This window comes from Sphaeramia orbicularis, chromosome 12 (genome assembly GCF_902148855.1).
Source record: "Sphaeramia orbicularis chromosome 12, fSphaOr1.1, whole genome shotgun sequence".
In the NCBI taxonomy this organism is placed as follows: Eukaryota; Metazoa; Chordata; class Actinopteri; order Kurtiformes; family Apogonidae; genus Sphaeramia; species Sphaeramia orbicularis.
This window is the reverse complement of record NC_043968.1, coordinates 24293177-24311966: the sequence shown is the minus strand read 5'-3', so window position 1 is coordinate 24311966 and position 18790 is coordinate 24293177. Positions and strand designations below refer to the sequence as shown.

The window sequence follows — 18790 nt, the reverse complement described above, 5'->3', positions numbered from 1 at the left end:
ACAGTGTGCACTGAGGACATAAATACAGTACTATGTCTTCCTTACCTCTGTCATTGCCACTGGCATACTGGAGAGGTTTGCTCTTGTCGATGCTATTGAAACTCTGGCTGCGACGGTTGAGGTTAGATGAGCCCGGGCTCCTGGAGGCCCCGCTGCCTGCAGCAGGTACTCTGGAGGGTCCCGGTAACCTGCAGAGAAAGGTGCAGAAAGAGGAGGAAGGTTTAGACAAGGAGATGGCATAATGGATTTTCAGATTTCCAGAAAAATGTCCTTGAGGCGGGACATGCCTTATAGCAGAATTATGTTCAAGTTAAAGGTCAGCGGCAGAACCTCAGACAATGTCAGCATTCATAACAAGTACCTAATCTCAGTCTTAAATTAAAACTGTGACTTGGCTTTAGCTTTAGAAAAGGCTGACTGAGAGCTCTGTGCACATAATTATGGTTGAAACCTGCAGTAAATTAAAAACCTATTAAATCCATGAGGACAAACTGTGGCCCTCATAGTTCCAGCCTCTACCCCATGATCTCTATATGCATTGTTATTTGAGTTCGTCTGACTGCATATAAAAGCAAAGCCTTCTGCTGAGAAGCTTGTTTTTTTCAGTCAGTTTCTGTCAGTCTTTTACACACTCACATAATCATTTTCTTTTGACACAGTTAAAGCTGCTAGTGTCAAATGTTGATTTGCCATGCTGCAGCTGGAGGATTTCAGAACTCCCAGGAGAGCGCTATGAGAAATACTGCACCAAAAACCTGTTTTGTACAATAACTTTACATTGTGTTTTATTACTTACTTTCCCCTATCTCCTTGTTAGTAATTGGTCTGAGGATCTGATTATCAGGGCGATAAAAAGGAGATGTTTGTACCACTTTATTTTTAGGTACTGTACATGTAGTAGACTCCAATTTGTGGTCATGCCAGATGGATGTTAAGGTCAGTTTGTGCTGAGTACAGACCTTGGTTGCTCCAGAGCAGTGGGTGTTTCCATTTATAACCCGATCTTTATCAATTTTAACAGAAAAAAAACTTGAATTGATTCTAACAACTTGGTGTCTTCCTGTCTCTCTGCCTGAAAGCTGTCATGATGTCCTTTTACAAAAATAATTGATTTGCTACGCTGAATATGTCACCCGGGTCTGTACTGCAGATGGAGCCGAGATGTCGGAGGGGAAAGATTTTTTAGGGGTTGAATCTTGTTCTGGTCAAAACAAGCATTTCATATGCTCCATTAAGTTTTAAGGTCATTGTTTAATAAAAACAAACAGACAGGCCTGCATATAGCATGGATAAAAAAACATTTTGTTTATTAAAATTCATCTCCGTCCACTGCCTGCAGTACTATTTCATTTGTTTGGCACAGAGGAGCAGCTCTGATGAAGTTCATCTGGAGCTGGACAAAGTTGATTTTAGACCCATTCACTATTTCTTGCTTTTCTGTTAATCTTTACTTTTTAATGAGAGAATAAAATAACAGCTGGGTGGTTGCTCGGTAGCCAAATTAATATAAGGGGACCAAACTTGACAATGCCGTCATTAAAACAAATTCAAGTTACACATAACCTATGACAGAAGCCGATGTGTCTATCTACAGAATATTTTACGGTGAACCTATTCCACAGCTTTCTGAAAGTTAGCAAACACTTGCAACACACACCAATCATTTTAACAGAGCTCATTTAAGTCATAAAACCTAATAACATACTGACCAAACTAATACTTCCAAATCATTTTTATACCAGTTCAGTGGCACAGGTAATGCTTTTAACAGAAGAGTTCCACAACAAAAATTAATCTTTGAGCTGCAGGTTTATTTAAGTAACTAAATGCTTATTACATGTTCTTAATGAAAAAACAAATGTTTACTGTTCTTGAATTTCTATTACAGGAGAAAAATTGTTTAAAGGTTCTTTTTAATTGTAATACGAATGTTTCCTTTCGGCCTATCTTTCCAAGGAGAGACCAAAAGTAAATAAAGCAGTAATTATGTAATGTGCATGTAGTAAACAAAGAACTGCAGCTTAATAGAACAGTGCATGTGTTGAATAATACTCACAGTGTTTCAGATATATCAAACAGAAACAACCTGCAAAAATAAGCCACTCAGGGGCAAAGAAATGACAGAAAGAGGAAACAAATTTTCTATAACACTTGGGACAGTTCTTTTTAAATTTGTAGATCATTAGTTTTACATTGCATCTGCAGTAGCAACACCAGCAGATGTTCCTTTGTTTACACAGAGAACAACAGCTCTGCTTGGACAGGCACATGTTCCTCAGTCCAAACCAGATGCAGGCACTCGACTCAAAGAGTTGGACCGTCACAACATCCACATCCAGTAAACTAAGGTCAGAGAGAGCATGAAGATATAACCGAGAGAGAAGTGTGTCGAACACAAGAGAACTACAGTAAATCTATACAAACATGCATGTCTCACCCACTCCCTGTGAGAGCTCTGCACAGTGGGGGCCTCACAACAAGGGTGGAAGCAATGGAAAAGAATCAGCAATGAAAAAATTAAAAGACAAGTGCAAAAGAAAAAGAACAAAAGAAAGAAGGAACAGAACTAGAATGGATTAAAAAACACAGAGACAGAAACAGAAAAAAGGCACTGCAAACTCAGACAAGAGAAAATGAGAGATAAACATGGGAAAATGAGCAAGAGATTGAGGCAATTCAGATGGAAATCAGAAAGGAGGCCCTTTCATCAGAAGATTCTTTCATCTTCCAAAATACATGTTTGATAATGCATCAGCAAAAAGAAGCTGGAGAAGGAAATATGATGAAAATTCTGGACAGCGATTTTGTCGTGTAACAGATGAAAAAAAAAAAAAAAAAAAAGTGTATCTGACACAGACACCTGTGTGGGCCCCAGGTGAGGAGAGAAAAGGCCTAAAAACTAATTACTCAATCTGTCAGCCCCTGGCTTCATTTCCTTAACTTTTTGCCGAGGTGTTTAAGGAATCAAACCAGTACTTAACTGTTGTTACACAGTAAATCTACTGTTTGTTCCAGTGCAAGGCATTTGGTCCAGTACATCTGGTTCCACACTGCCTCAGGAAAACACACAAAGCCACCAAAGACAACAGGACCAACAAGCAAGCTGTCAAACACCACCCCCTTCTGCAAAGATAGTGAACTTTCAGGACCAAAACAATGTGTAAGCATAAACTAATTATTCCATACACAGTCCATACACATCCATTTTCCATACTATTCAACATTATTTTAGAAACCCCATTTTATGTACTTTTTATGGCATAGTTTAAGGTGGAATACATAAACCAAACAACTCAATTAAGTACTTAATTTAATGGAAATAAATGGTAAAAGGTAAAAGTTGTTCAAAATATGAGTCTGAACAGAAATGTAAAGTATAGATGAACAGTAGTTGACATTAAATGTACAACAAGAAAAGCACTTGGAGAGCGCAGACCTCTGCCAAGGTAGATCCCCCCACCCCGATCACCACCAAAATTTTATCATTTGTTCCTTGTGCCAGTATCAACATTTCCTGAAAATTTCATGAAAATCTGTACATAACTTTTTGAGTTGTCTTGCTAACAGACAAACAGACAAACAAACAAACAGACAAACCCCAATGAAAACTTCAATATACAGTTTCTTCAATGCCTGACTGACATTAGACAGTAGGTAAATACAATGAAAGTGTAGAGGTTTCCACACCTTCTGTGAACACTGGAAATAAGCTGTAAGTCCACTTATCTTCATCTCTTAAAGAGCCAGACAATCCTCAATTAGGGGTTTCTTGAGGGAAACACTTCAACACAGTCTTTGAGAAGAACACCAAATGTTTTCCCATTGGAGAACTGTTAATGTTCTCTTGCTTCAGGCATAGGAGAGGAGACAACTCATGGTGATTAAAAATAACTTGTCAGATGGTAAAAGAGCCATTAAATGTCATTATCAGGCTTGTATGAATGAGAATCAGATGGTAGCAGAAGAGTTTGTAAACTATCACTACCCACTGACCTCTTTTGTTTGTGCTATTTGTGCAATTTTATATGTGTATTTGTAGGAATTAAAGAGCTCTTTCTGCTGAGCCGCAGTAGTGAGGTTTGTTGTCAGTGATGTGAGAGGGCAGATTACCACCCATTGGGCTGAAGCTGCTGGCTGCAGCATTTTTGCCATTGCTCAGTGGTGGCTGGAGAGGAATTATTTGCCAACATGCTGGTTCCCATTGCCTCTGAGCTGGAACAAATGCTGCAGGCATCAGACAACTGGACTGTGGTGTGTATGTGCGTGTGTGTATATCTGTGGGTGAATGAGTTATATGTGTATTTGTAGCAGAGCTTCTCCGTATCTGTGTAATTTTACTTGTGCACATTTTATACAATCCATAGAGAGCCTGTGTAAGTGGTCACCCATATAGCTCATGTGTGTTTATAGAATGATACCAAGGCCTACTGCTGTTTGTGTGATATGTTTACCATCTCACACATGACACCTGAAAAGTGGTCACAGGCTGTGGTTCCCTAAATGGTATCAACAAACTAGAGCTTGGCAACATAGAGAGTGTCATAACATCTAGTTAGCAGCAGCTTCTTTGCCAAGGTTTGTAAAAAGGCTATTCCTAAGAGTCACATCACACTGAAGAGCACTTCTCAAGTAGTTCAAGTGCTGGTCTACAATCAGAAAATCCAGACTTTAAACACCAGAGAACTAGCTGAAATAAAACACTCCATGTTCATCCTGCACTTCCCTTTTTCTTTTGTCAACCTCTACATTGAGGGCAGAAGTGTTTTTATCTCTTCAAGCACTGAAGGCAAATATTTCACCTATATTCAATTCATGCTCATGTTTACCTTTATGGTTGCACTAATAACTAAAACCTGGCGAGCTCTGATATTTTAGGTCAGTGTTTTTCAACCTTGGGGTTGGGACCCCGCATGGGGTCACCTGGAATTCAAATGGGGTCACCTGAAATTTCTAGTAATTGATAAACAAACAAAAAAAAAAGAAAAAGAAAAAATGAAGAAAAAAAAAAACTTACCAACAAAAAAATATATGGTGAGTTGAGAGAGACAATCCCAATACATAAAAGACATGACAAACTGAAGCTGAAGCACTGTGGTACTGTTTATCTTTCAAATGTTCATTGTGGTCGGTTTCAGATGCTGCAGCTCTTTCATAATTCATAGTTTGAGTTATTGTTTTTTCATAATTAATTTTAAACCTTGTAAATCCAAGCCGGACTGACTGTACATATCCTGACCAAGGAAAATAAAATTCTCACTTTGTGCAGTGATCTCAACTTGGCTTTTCTGCCTCCATCCATAATAATATACATTATATAGACTAAATGTCATCTAAAATTAAGGTTTATTTGCAACATAGTATAGCAAACTATTACATGATCAAAAACAAATTAATTTTAGCAAAAAAAAAAAAAGTCTCCGTTTTGAATGTCTGGGGTCGCCAGAAATTTGTGAAAAAAGGCTGAGAACCACAGGTATTATAATGTGGAATGAAAATATTTAACTTATATTTAACTCAACTTGACGCTGAGGCAAACTGTCACTCTACAGTGATATTTTCAGAGCACAATGTTGAAGCCCTGCACGCTGTGAGCTGATGCAGAGGTTTGTTTTTCTGCAGTAGTGTTGCCGCTAGAAAAAAAAAAGTAAAACAGAAACCCCATTGAAACTAAAGTTGCCTGATAAAAACGCTTGAGCGAATCTCCCATCTTTAGAATTGTAAACAGCATGTCCACTGTAAGAAGTACCATGCCTAATAACAGTTCCATGCAGAATATGACATATTTACCTTGTGTTTTTCTTTTGGGGTGACCCTATTCCACTGTGGCCCGGGGGACTTGCATATCGTGCTGTGAGACTGAAGAGAGAGCAGAGAACATGACGGACAGAATGTTAGACAGTTAGAGGAATGAGACCAGCGTCAATCTGGAATGTTCCTAATCTATGCCTTAATGTAATTTTGTGAGTAAGAGGAGGCATTCCGATAGAGGCACAGAAAGAAAAAATACGAAGGAGAGAAGAAGCAACAGCACATGGTTCATCCTGTATCCTAGTGTGCATTTTTTTCATTTTTCACATGATGGTTCACACATGTTTATTGCCACATTCGTATGACTAAGCCAATTACATCCTTCAGTCTATTTATATGTCCGCTGACCTAAAAAAAAAAAAAAAAAAAACTTTCACAGACAATTTTATTCTGCCAGTGTTTGAAGAAAACCCCAGAACACACAACACACTGAGGAAATACCCACAGCATCAGTCAGAGTTTATATCCCAACACTCACTGTTTAGTCATTCACAGAGACGGGAATTAACACAGTCTGTTAGAGGCGGCCCCTTTTTTATTCATCTTTAGGTACTTGGAGAATGCTTGGAGAACAAAAGCCTTTAATCATAAACTACAGCCTGTAGACAAGAAAAGTTGAGCAGCTGGTGTTTATTCCTGTGCGTAAATATCTTGTTGTGAGCTGTATGAGTCGCAAACCATGTGAGTGTTGCTCACACTTGTTACAACCTGAATAAAGGGAGCCTCTATTCAATGTTAGCCCTTCTATCCATCGAATATGAAACCGTTTTTAGCTCTGAGGACAAAATACCCCTGGGAAACCTCTATATTTAACTTTTTTTATTTCAACTAAGAGGCCATTCAATGCACCCGTGTCATTTTAACTGCAGATGGAGAGGTCTATTAAGCTCAGTGTTCCCCAGCTAACAAAATAGCTTGAACATACAAGTGGCTGCACCTGCTGCTTTTCCACTATGGAGAGAAAATGATATGTTTGATTGTAAATTAGTGACAGAATCAAACAGAAATGGCAAAAACATCAACAACAGAAGCTTCATATAACAGCAAAAAATCCAATGTTTTGCTAATTGGTATCTATAAAATCCTATTAAAAAGCCAAGTGTGTGTGTGTGTGTGTGTGTGTGTGTGTGTCCGGGGATTCACACAAAATTCAAAAAGAGCTGACAGCTGCAGTTTGGTATACTTATATATTTTTGGTCAAGGAAGACAGTAGCAAAAACGGCAAGTTGATAGGACCAATATTTTGGGAGATATTAGTAATTTTGGAGTACAGTTACCTTATAATCACATTGCTATGGCCAGAACACTTTACCATTGACTGCTGGACAAATGCAGTACAGCATACACGAATACACAACAGCATAAAAACTACAACATGTACAACCTGTGGGTCTCGGCAGGTCAACGCACTAGTTTTAAATGATATCTCATCTCAAACAAATCTATTGAATTATAAAGGAACAAATGTATTTTGCAGTTAACAAAGTCCAGTTGCCTATCCACTTATCAATTCTATCATACCTTCCAAAGAGATAAAACCTCAGTTCCTTTTGAAGAGGGAGCCACAGAGAACCAGTAACAAAAAGTACAACTTGAGAATGTCTTCAATACATAGGACAGAAGAGTTAACAACTCCAGCAGCCTGTTTAGACGTCCTTCTTCACTGACAGCGCGGAACAACTTGTTCTCTGTTTTGTGTTTGTGGGTTGCTGGTTTGGCGATGGGGAGTGAAAGTGGACAGAGACAATAAACTACCTATACTTGGGTGGCTGAATGACGCACACATCACATCTCATTTTCTGCTCTTTCTGCGTTTACTGTGCAGCGATCAAATTCACATGAAACAGAACATAAAACAAATGGCAACCACTGTGAAATTACAGTTTGTATTAGGCATTTAGTTAACATTTTCTCAGAAAATAAAATAAAATAAATAAATAAAGCAGTATGTTAAAAATATAAAACCCCTCTTCCATTTTGCATCCACCCTGCATGCTGGAAACTACCAGATTTAAAAAAAAAAAAAAAAAAAAAATTGACCCACACTGTTAAACAAATGTCCAGAAATCGTAAAACATACAAGCATTTAAAAACAAGAGGGCCTCTTTAAGACTTCATAACAACAATACAGCCTTTGCTAAATGATTTCAACTATAATTCACAACTAATAGAACTAATTTAAACTAAAAGGCGACATTCACATCCAACTAATATCAACCTGTGAACTCCAAGAATGAAATATGATACTTGTGGTGCTCTATAATAAAAGGACCAATGAAATCAAACATTTACCAGTTCATGACGTTGCTGGCACTAATCCATCCTCCTATCACTTTGAGCTTTCGATAGATCACAACATATATCGTCCTGACTCTGCCACACACACACTAACACACACAGCTCAAACTGACACTGTACCTAGGAGACGAGTCGGGCTTGGCCAGGCTCTTGGCTCTCCCATATGGTAAACGGCTCTTTCTGTCACGAGATGCAGCAGTAGGCAGGCGTGAGCAGCGCCAGACCAGGGGGTCAACTTGTTCGCCCCGGGACATGGTGAGTTAAAGAGGGAGGGTTTGATGTGCCCTGCCAGGCCAGAGCCCCCCTGCCTTCTACAAAACCTCCTGTGGCTCCGGGCTGTCGCTATCTGTCCAATGGGGAGTTCCCCTCGGACACACAGACGCACACATCCCATCCCCTGCCCCAGAGACACCAGCGAGGCCAGCAGGTGCTGTCTATAGAAAGCACTTCATACCACAACTGTAGATGTGCAGCAGGCCAAATGTGTGTGTGTATGTGTGTGTGTGTGTGTATGTGTGTGTGTGTGTGTGTAAATGTGTGACACAGATTTGACTAGATAATCTAAAAAGCTTAACAGTTTTTTTTTTTTATTTGAAGCATCCATTCTTCTTCTTTATCTAATATTTTATGAAGTTACTCAGACATGCTAAATCTTCAGGGTCGGCTAAATCTTACAGGAATTCATCTCTGTGGAAAATTAGAATTGTAAAAAAGACTTGTGAATAGACTTAATTACATTTCAGTGGATCAAATTGTCAGTAGAAAAGGGGAAGGAACCTGCTGAGCAGCGAGGTATGAAGCCTTAAACAAAAGAACAATGCAGGTGTAACATTATACAAAGTTGATTTTCAAAATGAAAAGTGCAGAGGAAGTTACCCATTCTCTGACCATCCAGTGGATTCATCTTCCAAGAATGTGAATGCAGTTTGTGAGCATCAGTGTGTTCATCAGTGTGTTGTGATACCATGAATTAGTGATAACATGAATTATTGATATTCATGGAAGCCCTGGAATTAAAATAGTTGCAACTGTATGTTGTGTTTTCAAAGAGTTGTTGTTTGGTTGCATTGGACCAATGCCAAACACATCTGACCAATGCTGTGATGATCAAATGTTTTTCTACATCTTAGCAGATCACATGAGCTGTGTTTGGTCACTGTCATCAGTACAGTTCACCCATGAACAACAAAAAAGCTAAAAAAAAAAAAAAAGAAAAAAAAAAGGCATGGATTTATTTTATTACAAACCCAAGCATATATCAATAACACATTATTAAAAGGCAGTGATTAAGAGTTAGACAGCAGATATAACACTGTAGTGGAACAATGATGAACTGGATTCAACAGTCACAGGTGGTAAAAAAAAAAAAAAAAAAAAAAAAAAATCTGTGTATTTGTTTATGCCTCAGACATCAGTTCATCCAGTTCATCACACTCAACATACAAACACAGAACTTTTGGCTGGATTATTTCATACTTCAATGCTATTTGTTTCTTATTTGTTTCTCCACAACTTTCTTGACTTTCTTGCCCTACAGATGAAGGCAAAATGTGCCAGACTACTCCAAACTCACAGATTAAAGGCTTACTTTATCACTGACAGACACAGGCTGGTCCTCTGACCTCCACTGTGGCCTTCATCATTCAGACATGATTAACTTATCAGAGAAATGGGGCTTTATTCTGGCTGTGGACAGTGAGACCACGTGGTCTTTTTAGGAATTAAGTGAGCCACTTCACAGAGGCAATCTTAAAACAGTCATTACTTCATGAATGCACAGCTTGCTCTTGTTCCTACCGGTGAAGAAACCTTATATATATCTCTCAACCAACTTGTTATTAGATACTTCCTTGGACTGATGCGACAGTGTGCGTCGAACTTCACTGTTCAGTGTGTGTGTATATATGTGAGAGAGCATTCTCCACCTGTTGTAGGGGGAGGCAGGAGGGTGGGAATGGGAGGCAGCTGTGCCCCCAATAACCCCTCTGCACATACGCATCCATACATTACACTGACCCCACTTCCAGCAGCTCCTAACTCGCCTCAAACAGACTGAGGCCAAAGCTCTCGACCATATCATCTTACTCACATACCCTGTCCTCAAGTGCTGAGACTAACTGCTCTTATTGCACTGATTTTCTGCACACTGCCACAGACCCCCGCACACAAACACTGCAGAGGCCGTGCAGTAACTCGATCTGGTCAGAGGGAATGCTGCTCATGTGTGGCATGTCAGGCCTGCCTTTAGATGCTCCTCTAAAGTCTATCTATCTATTTACATCACACAGGGCTGGGCCTTCTCTGCTTTTGCTGCCTTTTACTGCCTAGCTGTCTAAGCCATCATTCCTACTGTACAGTACACGTCTTCATAACATACTGCACTGTAACCTCTTATAAATGTAGCTGTCTTCACATAAGACACTCATGCATCTTTATATACTTCAGCTGAATGTTAACATCTACATTACTCTTTCTGTACACTTTATTCTGTGACAGCACAAGTTAACTATTAGCTGCCAACATCCTCTTATTTTTGTAACTTAAATAATTCACTCTTCAGGGAGTTACAGTTTAGGTGGCTGAGTTATATACACTTTAATGCAATGTGAGGCGAGCACTTTATTAAAAATGTAAATGTTTCCTCTGCTGTCAGCCAACTCAAGCCATCCCTGTCAAAATCTCCTCAAGGAGCTGATGCAGCAAAACCATCTAATGAGAACCATCCTCCATGGCTGTTACTTACTGTATTTTCAACACCACTGACAGGCAGAGTCATTTTCATCAATTTCCTGTTTACAAAACCCCTAACTGGACCTAATTAAGCATCCAAAAACAATAAATCAACCGGCCTCTATTTGGGCATGCATCCCAAAAAGTAATAGGTGCACTAATTCAAACCAGTGACATTAGCTTGCTTCTCTGACATTAAGGCTACCTCTGTCCTAAATAAGATTCAAACCATCACGAGTCTAATCTAATGGAGCAGTCTGGAGCATCAGAGGCACATACCTGGACTGCATCTCTTGTGTTTTGAGGCTGCTGGCGGATGGTGTGCTGCTGCTGGTCTGCTGGCTGAGTTCCACCAGGGACTGGTAGTACTGCTGCTGTTGTTGCTGCTGCTGTTTGTAGCGTGAAAGGATGAAGAAGAGACCCAGGATGCTTTTTAGGTTGCCATTCCTGATCTCTGGAGTGACAGAAAAGAAAGAGAGAACTCCAGTCACTTTCATTTGCTTCATGCATGTATTGACTTCCACAAATATCCTCCTGACAACCAGGAAAGTAAAAGTTTTGGGCTTTTTTCTTGTGTTGAATAACTGTCTTGATTGGAAAACGCATAATGCAAAATTTTTTTTCAGATGTATTTCAAACTTTTTTTTTTTTATGGAATGTCCTTTACAGTGGATGGCATTTTGTTTGTTTGTTTCTTTCTTTCTTTCTTTAAAGAAAATCTGTGAAACTCTTGTCTTGAGGACAAAAGTACACTGGTGGGTCTCAAGAGGATATACTGTAGCTCTGGTAAAAGTCACTAAACAGACTCATTTTGGCCTGTAATGCTTTCCTGCATGAGGATAAGGCTGTTTTGACATTTTTCATCCAATATCATAACATTAAATATACATGATAGAAAATAATAAACTGATCTTTTATGATCCATCATATGAATGTATCATCTATTCAGAATATTTACAGCATATGCTCAAAAACTGTACAGATTCACCCAGCATTAAAGAAATTCAGCTTGGAATAAAGTTAGTTTTAACAACTGAAAGCGTTGCAGATTTGTTTGTGTTATGTAGAACATGCTAATGACTGTTTTCCACACCATTTAGCTTTTGTAGTGAACATGGAGAATGTTGACTAAAAACCCATGTAGATGATGTACAGCTGTTTTCAACAAAAGTTTTATCAAAGCAAATATATTATAGTATTAATATGTAACATTGAAAACAATACATATAATCAGATATAATTTATCGGTTTTGAAAAATTCAGGATGAACTCATTCTGTAGAGAAATAATTGAAGTCGACTGCTCACCAGATCCAGACCAAAACGTACAGTATGTGTTAGTGTTTGAGATGCATCCAGTCAGTATAGACTCAGAAGTGGAACTGCAGAAGTCTGCTGTCTGGGCATGTCTGAAGCCAAACAGCCAAAAATATATAATAGAAACTTTTTTACAGTTCTACTTTTACCACGTAATAAGGAAGTGAGTTTCACACTTCCTGTTTGTACAGTGACAAGATAATGCCCAAAGTGACAGATTCTTATGTTGTGTGAAAATGAGGCAGAATAACAGAAAAGGAATATAAAAAACTATGTACCACACAGAAGACAGAGCAGGCTGATAAAAGATAATAATTCATTTTATATTGAAACTTGAAAATGACCTTGACACATACGCTCTGAGGACATTTTAAATATACTGAGTAAATGCAAAAAATGTTCCTAATGTGTAACTCTGTATGCTGTGTTATTCTTGCCCTGCAACAGTTTTCGAGTACAAAGGCAAAACCCAAACAAATGCATCTCTTACAGACTCCTACACACAGTCTTGATAGGACTCTGTAGTCACAGAGAAGCAAGAATTGATCACTGTGGCTAACGCACCCATTTGTGAAATGGACTTTTCATATCAAACTCTGAGTAAGAGCTGGCACACACAGTCACAGGAAGGATGGCAGTGGCTGACACAGAGCTTTTTACTCCATTTTTCAATCTGGTCAAGCTCAGACATTCTCCCCAGCCATCCATAGCTGTACTTTTTGGAGACTGGGAAAGTTAGAGGAGATTAATCTCTTGGGGTGTTTTCCATTTTCAAACACCCAGAGGCGGTTAGTTATACTGGGCCATAGAGATCATCTGAACAACAGCGTTTTCTGTTTTTTAGGGAGAAACAATGTTGTACATTCAGCCAAAGGACTGTGGATCTAAACTTTGGCAACTGGTTAAAGGAACAGAAATGATAAGGATGAGCACTATAGATACACCATAGCTGCAAGGGCACCATGTGAGGAGTTTATATCTTATAGAAAGAAACATCAGGAAGGCATGACCTTACTGTATTTGGTCTATGTCTGCTTCATCAGCCTTTTGTATGTTTATTATACAGTGAATTACATTGTATTTTTGAACATGATCCTTGAAACCAAAATGCTTGAATTGAAAAAGATTTTTCTATCATTAGTTGGTCCATTAATCTGACTTGTTTGCTACACATATGCATGGTTGCAGAATTAATAGGCCCCTTAATAATGTCCATAATGACATTATATGCAGCTGTTATATGGGACAGATTCATGCATAAACTTTGTTCAACTGTGCAGAGTACACTACTGTCGTTAACACCAGAAACAATGAAGTGAGGCACCTAAGAGACTCCTAAATGATGCAGAGGAGATATGAGCTTTTCTGCTTGACCATCAATTGTCTGAGGTTCAGCTTGTCATCTGCCCAGAGCCATGTAAATCTTTCAGCGGTAAATGTATTGTAAACATCCCTCGGGGCATCACCTTTGGCTCTCTATCAGTTGTAACTTCTTTAAAAGTTTCTGGGAGTTTTAAGAGAAACTATGGTAGATGAAGGGATAACTGGATACCAGGAGACAGTGATAGGACACGGCGAAAGTCCCATTAGAAATTTTTCGGCAGCAATAAATTGCTTTTTCATCTCCTGAAAGGAGAGTTCTTTCTGCTCTAAAGCAGCAAAAGATAAGTGTTTGTGCCTGGCCCACACTCAGTGAAAATGTGCCTTTGCTTCTGGAGGCCTTTTAAGTGGCTGATGTGGTTTCATTCAATTTAATGTCTTTTATTTGGTGAGTGTTTTTTTTCATGGGTCCGAGAGGACTCTGGAGGCAAGAAGGTTTCTTATACAGTCATGAAGCAATGAAGACAAACACTGAGTTCACTATATATTCTGTATTTTCTAAGTTAATTTCTTATGTTGGTTAAAGTCCAGTGTCCATGTTCAGCCTGAGTCTCCCCTTACAAAGCTACAGCTAGTTATGGTTTTGCTTTTGTTGATTTTTTTCTTACCCCTTTGTTTGCACTGGTTTTTCCTCCTTTGCTTGACTTGACTTTTCATATACATTTAATTATGAATTCTAAATTAAGCTTTCAAATAAACATTGTCTAATGTGATGAGGTTTTCGACCCATTCTCTTATTATTTCAGCTCTTGTTTTGCTGCCAGAAAGACCTGAGTTACTGCTTATCCTAGGTTACATCGTCTAGTTAAAAACATGTACCCTTGACTGACCTGAGGAGCGCTTATGTGGGCTAATGAAAACAGACCAGCTCTAAAAGGTTTGTGCCAAATGAGATGAAGAGGAGGGATTTTATTGTGGTGAACAGGTCATATGGTGCCTATGGGAACCACAGCCACAAGCAGCTTGTTCTGCTGGGCTTCACCTGCAGTGGAAAGAGGTTTAATGACCTGCTGTACGAACCCCTAACTGTAATCCATTATCAACAGCAGGAAGTGTGTATTTCAGGCGTTTACACCTGCATTTTAAAGCTGGAAACAGTAGAAGACTTCCTGTCCATAATTATCACATTTCAAGTTGTAAAACATTGCTTTTGATGATATCTTATGTTCAAAGTGTGAGTGAAGCTTTTAATTAGTAAAATATGGCAAAAAACAAACAAACAAAAAAATACAAAAACAAAAGCAACCCCATCCGAATTATCTAAAAACTTCTTTTTAAGAGCTAATTTTATAATTCTCCAGGCAAAGATTTTTCATGATAAAATCTGTTATTTGCTTATAAACTTAAGCAAACAAACTAAACTATTGTCCAACCTATTCTCCATCAGATGATCTAGGTCCCTTGGTCTAATTATCATAAAGTCACTGCTGCCAGATTTATTCTACTTTCTAGCATGGAAAAACCCCACTTGTTTTCAATAAGGCCTATTACCTCCCTTACCGGAAACGTCGGAGGGGAAACCATAACACCCTTCAACAAGATGAGTTTTTCCGGAACTTCGGTTTACAGCCTCCCAAAAGAAAAAAAAAAATGTAACGGGGCTTTTTCACAGAAAGTTTACTCCAGTAAGTAGTAACCTCTCAGGAGGGAAAAATCCTGTGCCCGTACGCACATCAAACATCCCACTACATTTTATCCCCATGGCTTGTAAAAAGATAATAAAGAGTGCGTATGCCAGCCAGCAGAATGTGGAAAGCCCTGGGCTGATTCAATTAGACATGAGAGGACACACATTGCTGTAATACACACAAACACACACCTCACATACAATGTAAGTCTTGAGGATAAAGTTGACAAAGGCGAAGAGTGAAGGAAAGAAAGATGTTTTGAGTGAAAGGAGTGATGAAATGCAGCAGTAACAGCAATGGACAGAGTAACTCAATAGCCCATATATTTACAGAGGCACTGTTAAATTCCAGGCCTAGTGAGTCACTTTGCTGTTTTTAGTGCTGAAGAGGGGCACTGAATTTAGAGCTGTCGGTCAGTGTGTCAGGCTGTCGCACTATTTCTGCTGCTGGAGAGTTCAAGGACATGTTCACCTCTTTAATGTTTAAAGGGAGCAAGAGCAACATGGGGTCTGGACAGGCACAGGCCCTAAATAACAGCTGGATACACTTTCTGCTACAACAATTAAGACAGTCCTGTGCTATCATGTATGGGTCATGTTCATCTATCCCAGTGTAATACTGTACGCTATGCAGATGAAACAGATATTTATATCACTATATATAAGACAAATGTAATTATATTCATATTTTCAGACACTTGCACAAAATGTGTCAGTGTAATGTAATGCATGTATTTATTCTTCTTGATTGTGAAAACACCTACTGTATGAGTGTATGAGAATATACTTCTGTCTATGTAATGTGTTGTGTGATCCATTCACTGAATGCAAAGCTACACACATCTGGTGAATGCCTCCCAGCAGCTCTTCACATCCACTTTAACCGATAAAGACCCAGTGCTATTTTTGTGGCAGTTCTCAAATTAATTTTTTTCTATTTTTAAACTTTCTCACATAATTTATCACCATTAATTATAATATTATCCTCTGTATTTTGCCTTTTTTCAGTGAAAATCACATATTTTCCTACATTGAATTCACTGATCATGTAGCTATTCATAAATGCTCAGATTAAATTTGAGGGTTATTCTATCAGAAACAAAGAAAGCTGAAGAAAAAGTGACTTTTTCAGCAAAGTTATCAATAACTGAACATTTAAATATGTGTCTCCATCCACTGTCATTGATCCATCTCCATGGGTTTTACTGGTGAATCAATGTTGTAGAAGTTGACGGAGCCTCTGAACGTCCAAATGGGTCATATCTGATGACCATGAGAAGATGATAGACTGTATTTTACACCAATTATTTACATGGACTGATAGGACTAATGGAACCACAGGTATTAACCATTTTGCATCAGTAGATGATTTTGGTCACCAGTGGCTGTTTGGGTCTTTATGGGTTAAAAAAATGGCTGCAGTTGGATCCATTTACCAACTCTCCTCAAAATCAAACATAAAACACACAGTTAACACAGACTCTTTAGCTAAACTGTGACTTAGCATAAGTTGTGAGACAACTTATCATTCATTCTGGCAAGATGCCATTCATTACAAAGCGTGGCTGGAGTCACATCAGCCATATACACCCAGACAGTGGGGAGGTAAATCCCTCTCTGCAGTTTTTATCCTCCTAAAATCCACTTTGATGCCTTAATGATTGCCTGTGCTACCATGGTGAAAGCTGGAGATGGAGAAACTGAGCACCCTACCATGGTACCAACATGGTAAATTCCACTGGTGTGAAATATAATAGTATGTCTTGGATACACTGCAAGCTATAACCAGTTATAGGAGATATTTTGTACTGTGAAGAAATGGAAAGCTACCCACTGAAGACTGGGTGGTGCTGGAGCCAAATGAATTTTCCAGCACTAGAAATTAGAAATACAAGAGGGAGATCCCTCTTCTGTTGTTGAACTAATTCAATTAAGAGTTTCAAAAGGTAAAGGCCTCCTGTGAATTGTGTATTTTTTTTTCTTACCTTCTGCTGAAAGCCCTTGTACATTTACTCCTCTGGCATCGAGGAAACTGAGGCAGGCGTCCACATTCTCGATCTACAGACAAGGACATAAGGAGATAGCAGACAGTCAGCACAAAGGACAGTGGCAGCAGGAATGTGGTGACACTTAACGTTCAATGAGCCTAAATGTCTTGGGGGAGAGGGTATAGTGGATGAAGCTGATCAGTATTATCACCCATAAAGCACATCATTGTGTAGTTACTACCCGACCCCCACCCGACCCTGGGAGCCGGCTGCGTGACATACTGACCGCAGTGTATTCCCACCTACACAGCCCGGGGTGCAGTCTGCCATGGCATGTCATGCACACTCATAAAACAGCAGCACATGCTCATTTACACATATTGACAGTAAATACACACACTTTATCGACACGCAATAAGACACAAAAACACACAAAAGAAGCAAATGTCATAACATAGCCACACACAGAATAAGAGGGAAAGCCACACACAGAATAAAAGTTAACGGCCTTGTACTTACCCACACACACATATTTACACATAAAAGCTGGGTGTGTAGGTCAGAGGAGCCCACTTGAGGCTCTTCACAACATAGTCAGTGACTGTCACCTCTGCAAACTGGTATCAGTTTCACAAAGGCCCTCTGAGGTTGCAGTTATTAGGGGGATTTTTGCATTCCTTGATAGCAGCTAACGGGTGACTTCATTAGCATGATGGCCGCCTGCCAGCACCCCCCACAGGAGATCTTTTATGACAAGGTCAAAGATCAGGGCAGTGCTTCAGCGCAGTGTGCCAAGGCCACACAAAGGGCAGACTGGCCAACTCAGTCAGTGATGATTCATGAGCTGTAGCTTCCCTCAGCTCTCTAAAGCTCTCTCTCTCTCGCTCTCTTTCTCTTTCTCATTAATACTCTCTTAATCGGAGCCCGGTTCATTCTTTACTATCACGAGGCCAATTTTGTAGTAGTGGGATAATGAGTCAGATTAACAACGCACAGGCACTTTGAATACCTGCTGATTCCTCCAACTCATTATGAGTCAGATTTGACTGAACTCCAAAGGTTCATCTTGTGTGTTTCTGTGACGTGTGATTCATCCAATAAAGGCCTGTGATTTGGACAGGAAACGCACATAAATGACGCTAAGTACTAAAGAATTGCAGCTTTAAAAATCCATACACAAATTAGAATATACTGTATGTTTTGGCCCTCTGCAACCAAAAGGGTATCAAAGTTATTTATGTATGTATTACCTCCGCTAAGGAACGGCGGAGCTTATGTTTTCATCAGGGTTTGTCTGTCGGTTTGTTTTTCTGTTAGCAAGATAACTCAAAAAGTTATGGATGGATTTTGATGAAATTTTCATGGAATGTTGATACTGGCACAAGGAACAAATGACTACATTTTGGTGGTGATTGGGGGGGAATCTGCCTTGGCAGAGGTCTGTGCTCTCTGAGTGCTTTTCTAGTTAGGGTCAGGGTTCATTTAACCTTTATTTAACCAGGTAAGATAGGTGAGAACTGATTCTCACTATAATACAATAAATAAATAATGATTATAACTCAATCTCACAATAAAAATAATACTATTTTGTCTGTCCTCTGGCCAGTATCACTCTTATTCTTTTCTACTGTATATTTAACTCT

At 39.1% G+C, this 18790-nt stretch overlaps 1 protein-coding gene across 6 annotated transcripts in view; it reads right to left on the bottom strand.

Annotated features, from left to right (window-relative positions):
• The window catches only part of nav3 (neuron navigator 3), a 187387-nt gene that overhangs the window by 91039 nt on the left and 77558 nt on the right, over window positions 1-18790 (bottom strand). For all 6 annotated transcript variants that reach the window (XM_030149179.1, XM_030149180.1, XM_030149182.1 and 3 more), the window contains exons 4-7: window positions 17145-17217; window positions 11116-11290; window positions 5788-5856; window positions 46-188 (exon numbers count right to left, since the gene is read on the bottom strand). In XM_030149179.1, coding sequence (XP_030005039.1) covers window positions 46-188; window positions 5788-5856; window positions 11116-11290; window positions 17145-17217 — 460 coding nt within the window. The remainder of the gene's footprint in view (window positions 1-45; window positions 189-5787; window positions 5857-11115; window positions 11291-17144; window positions 17218-18790) is intronic.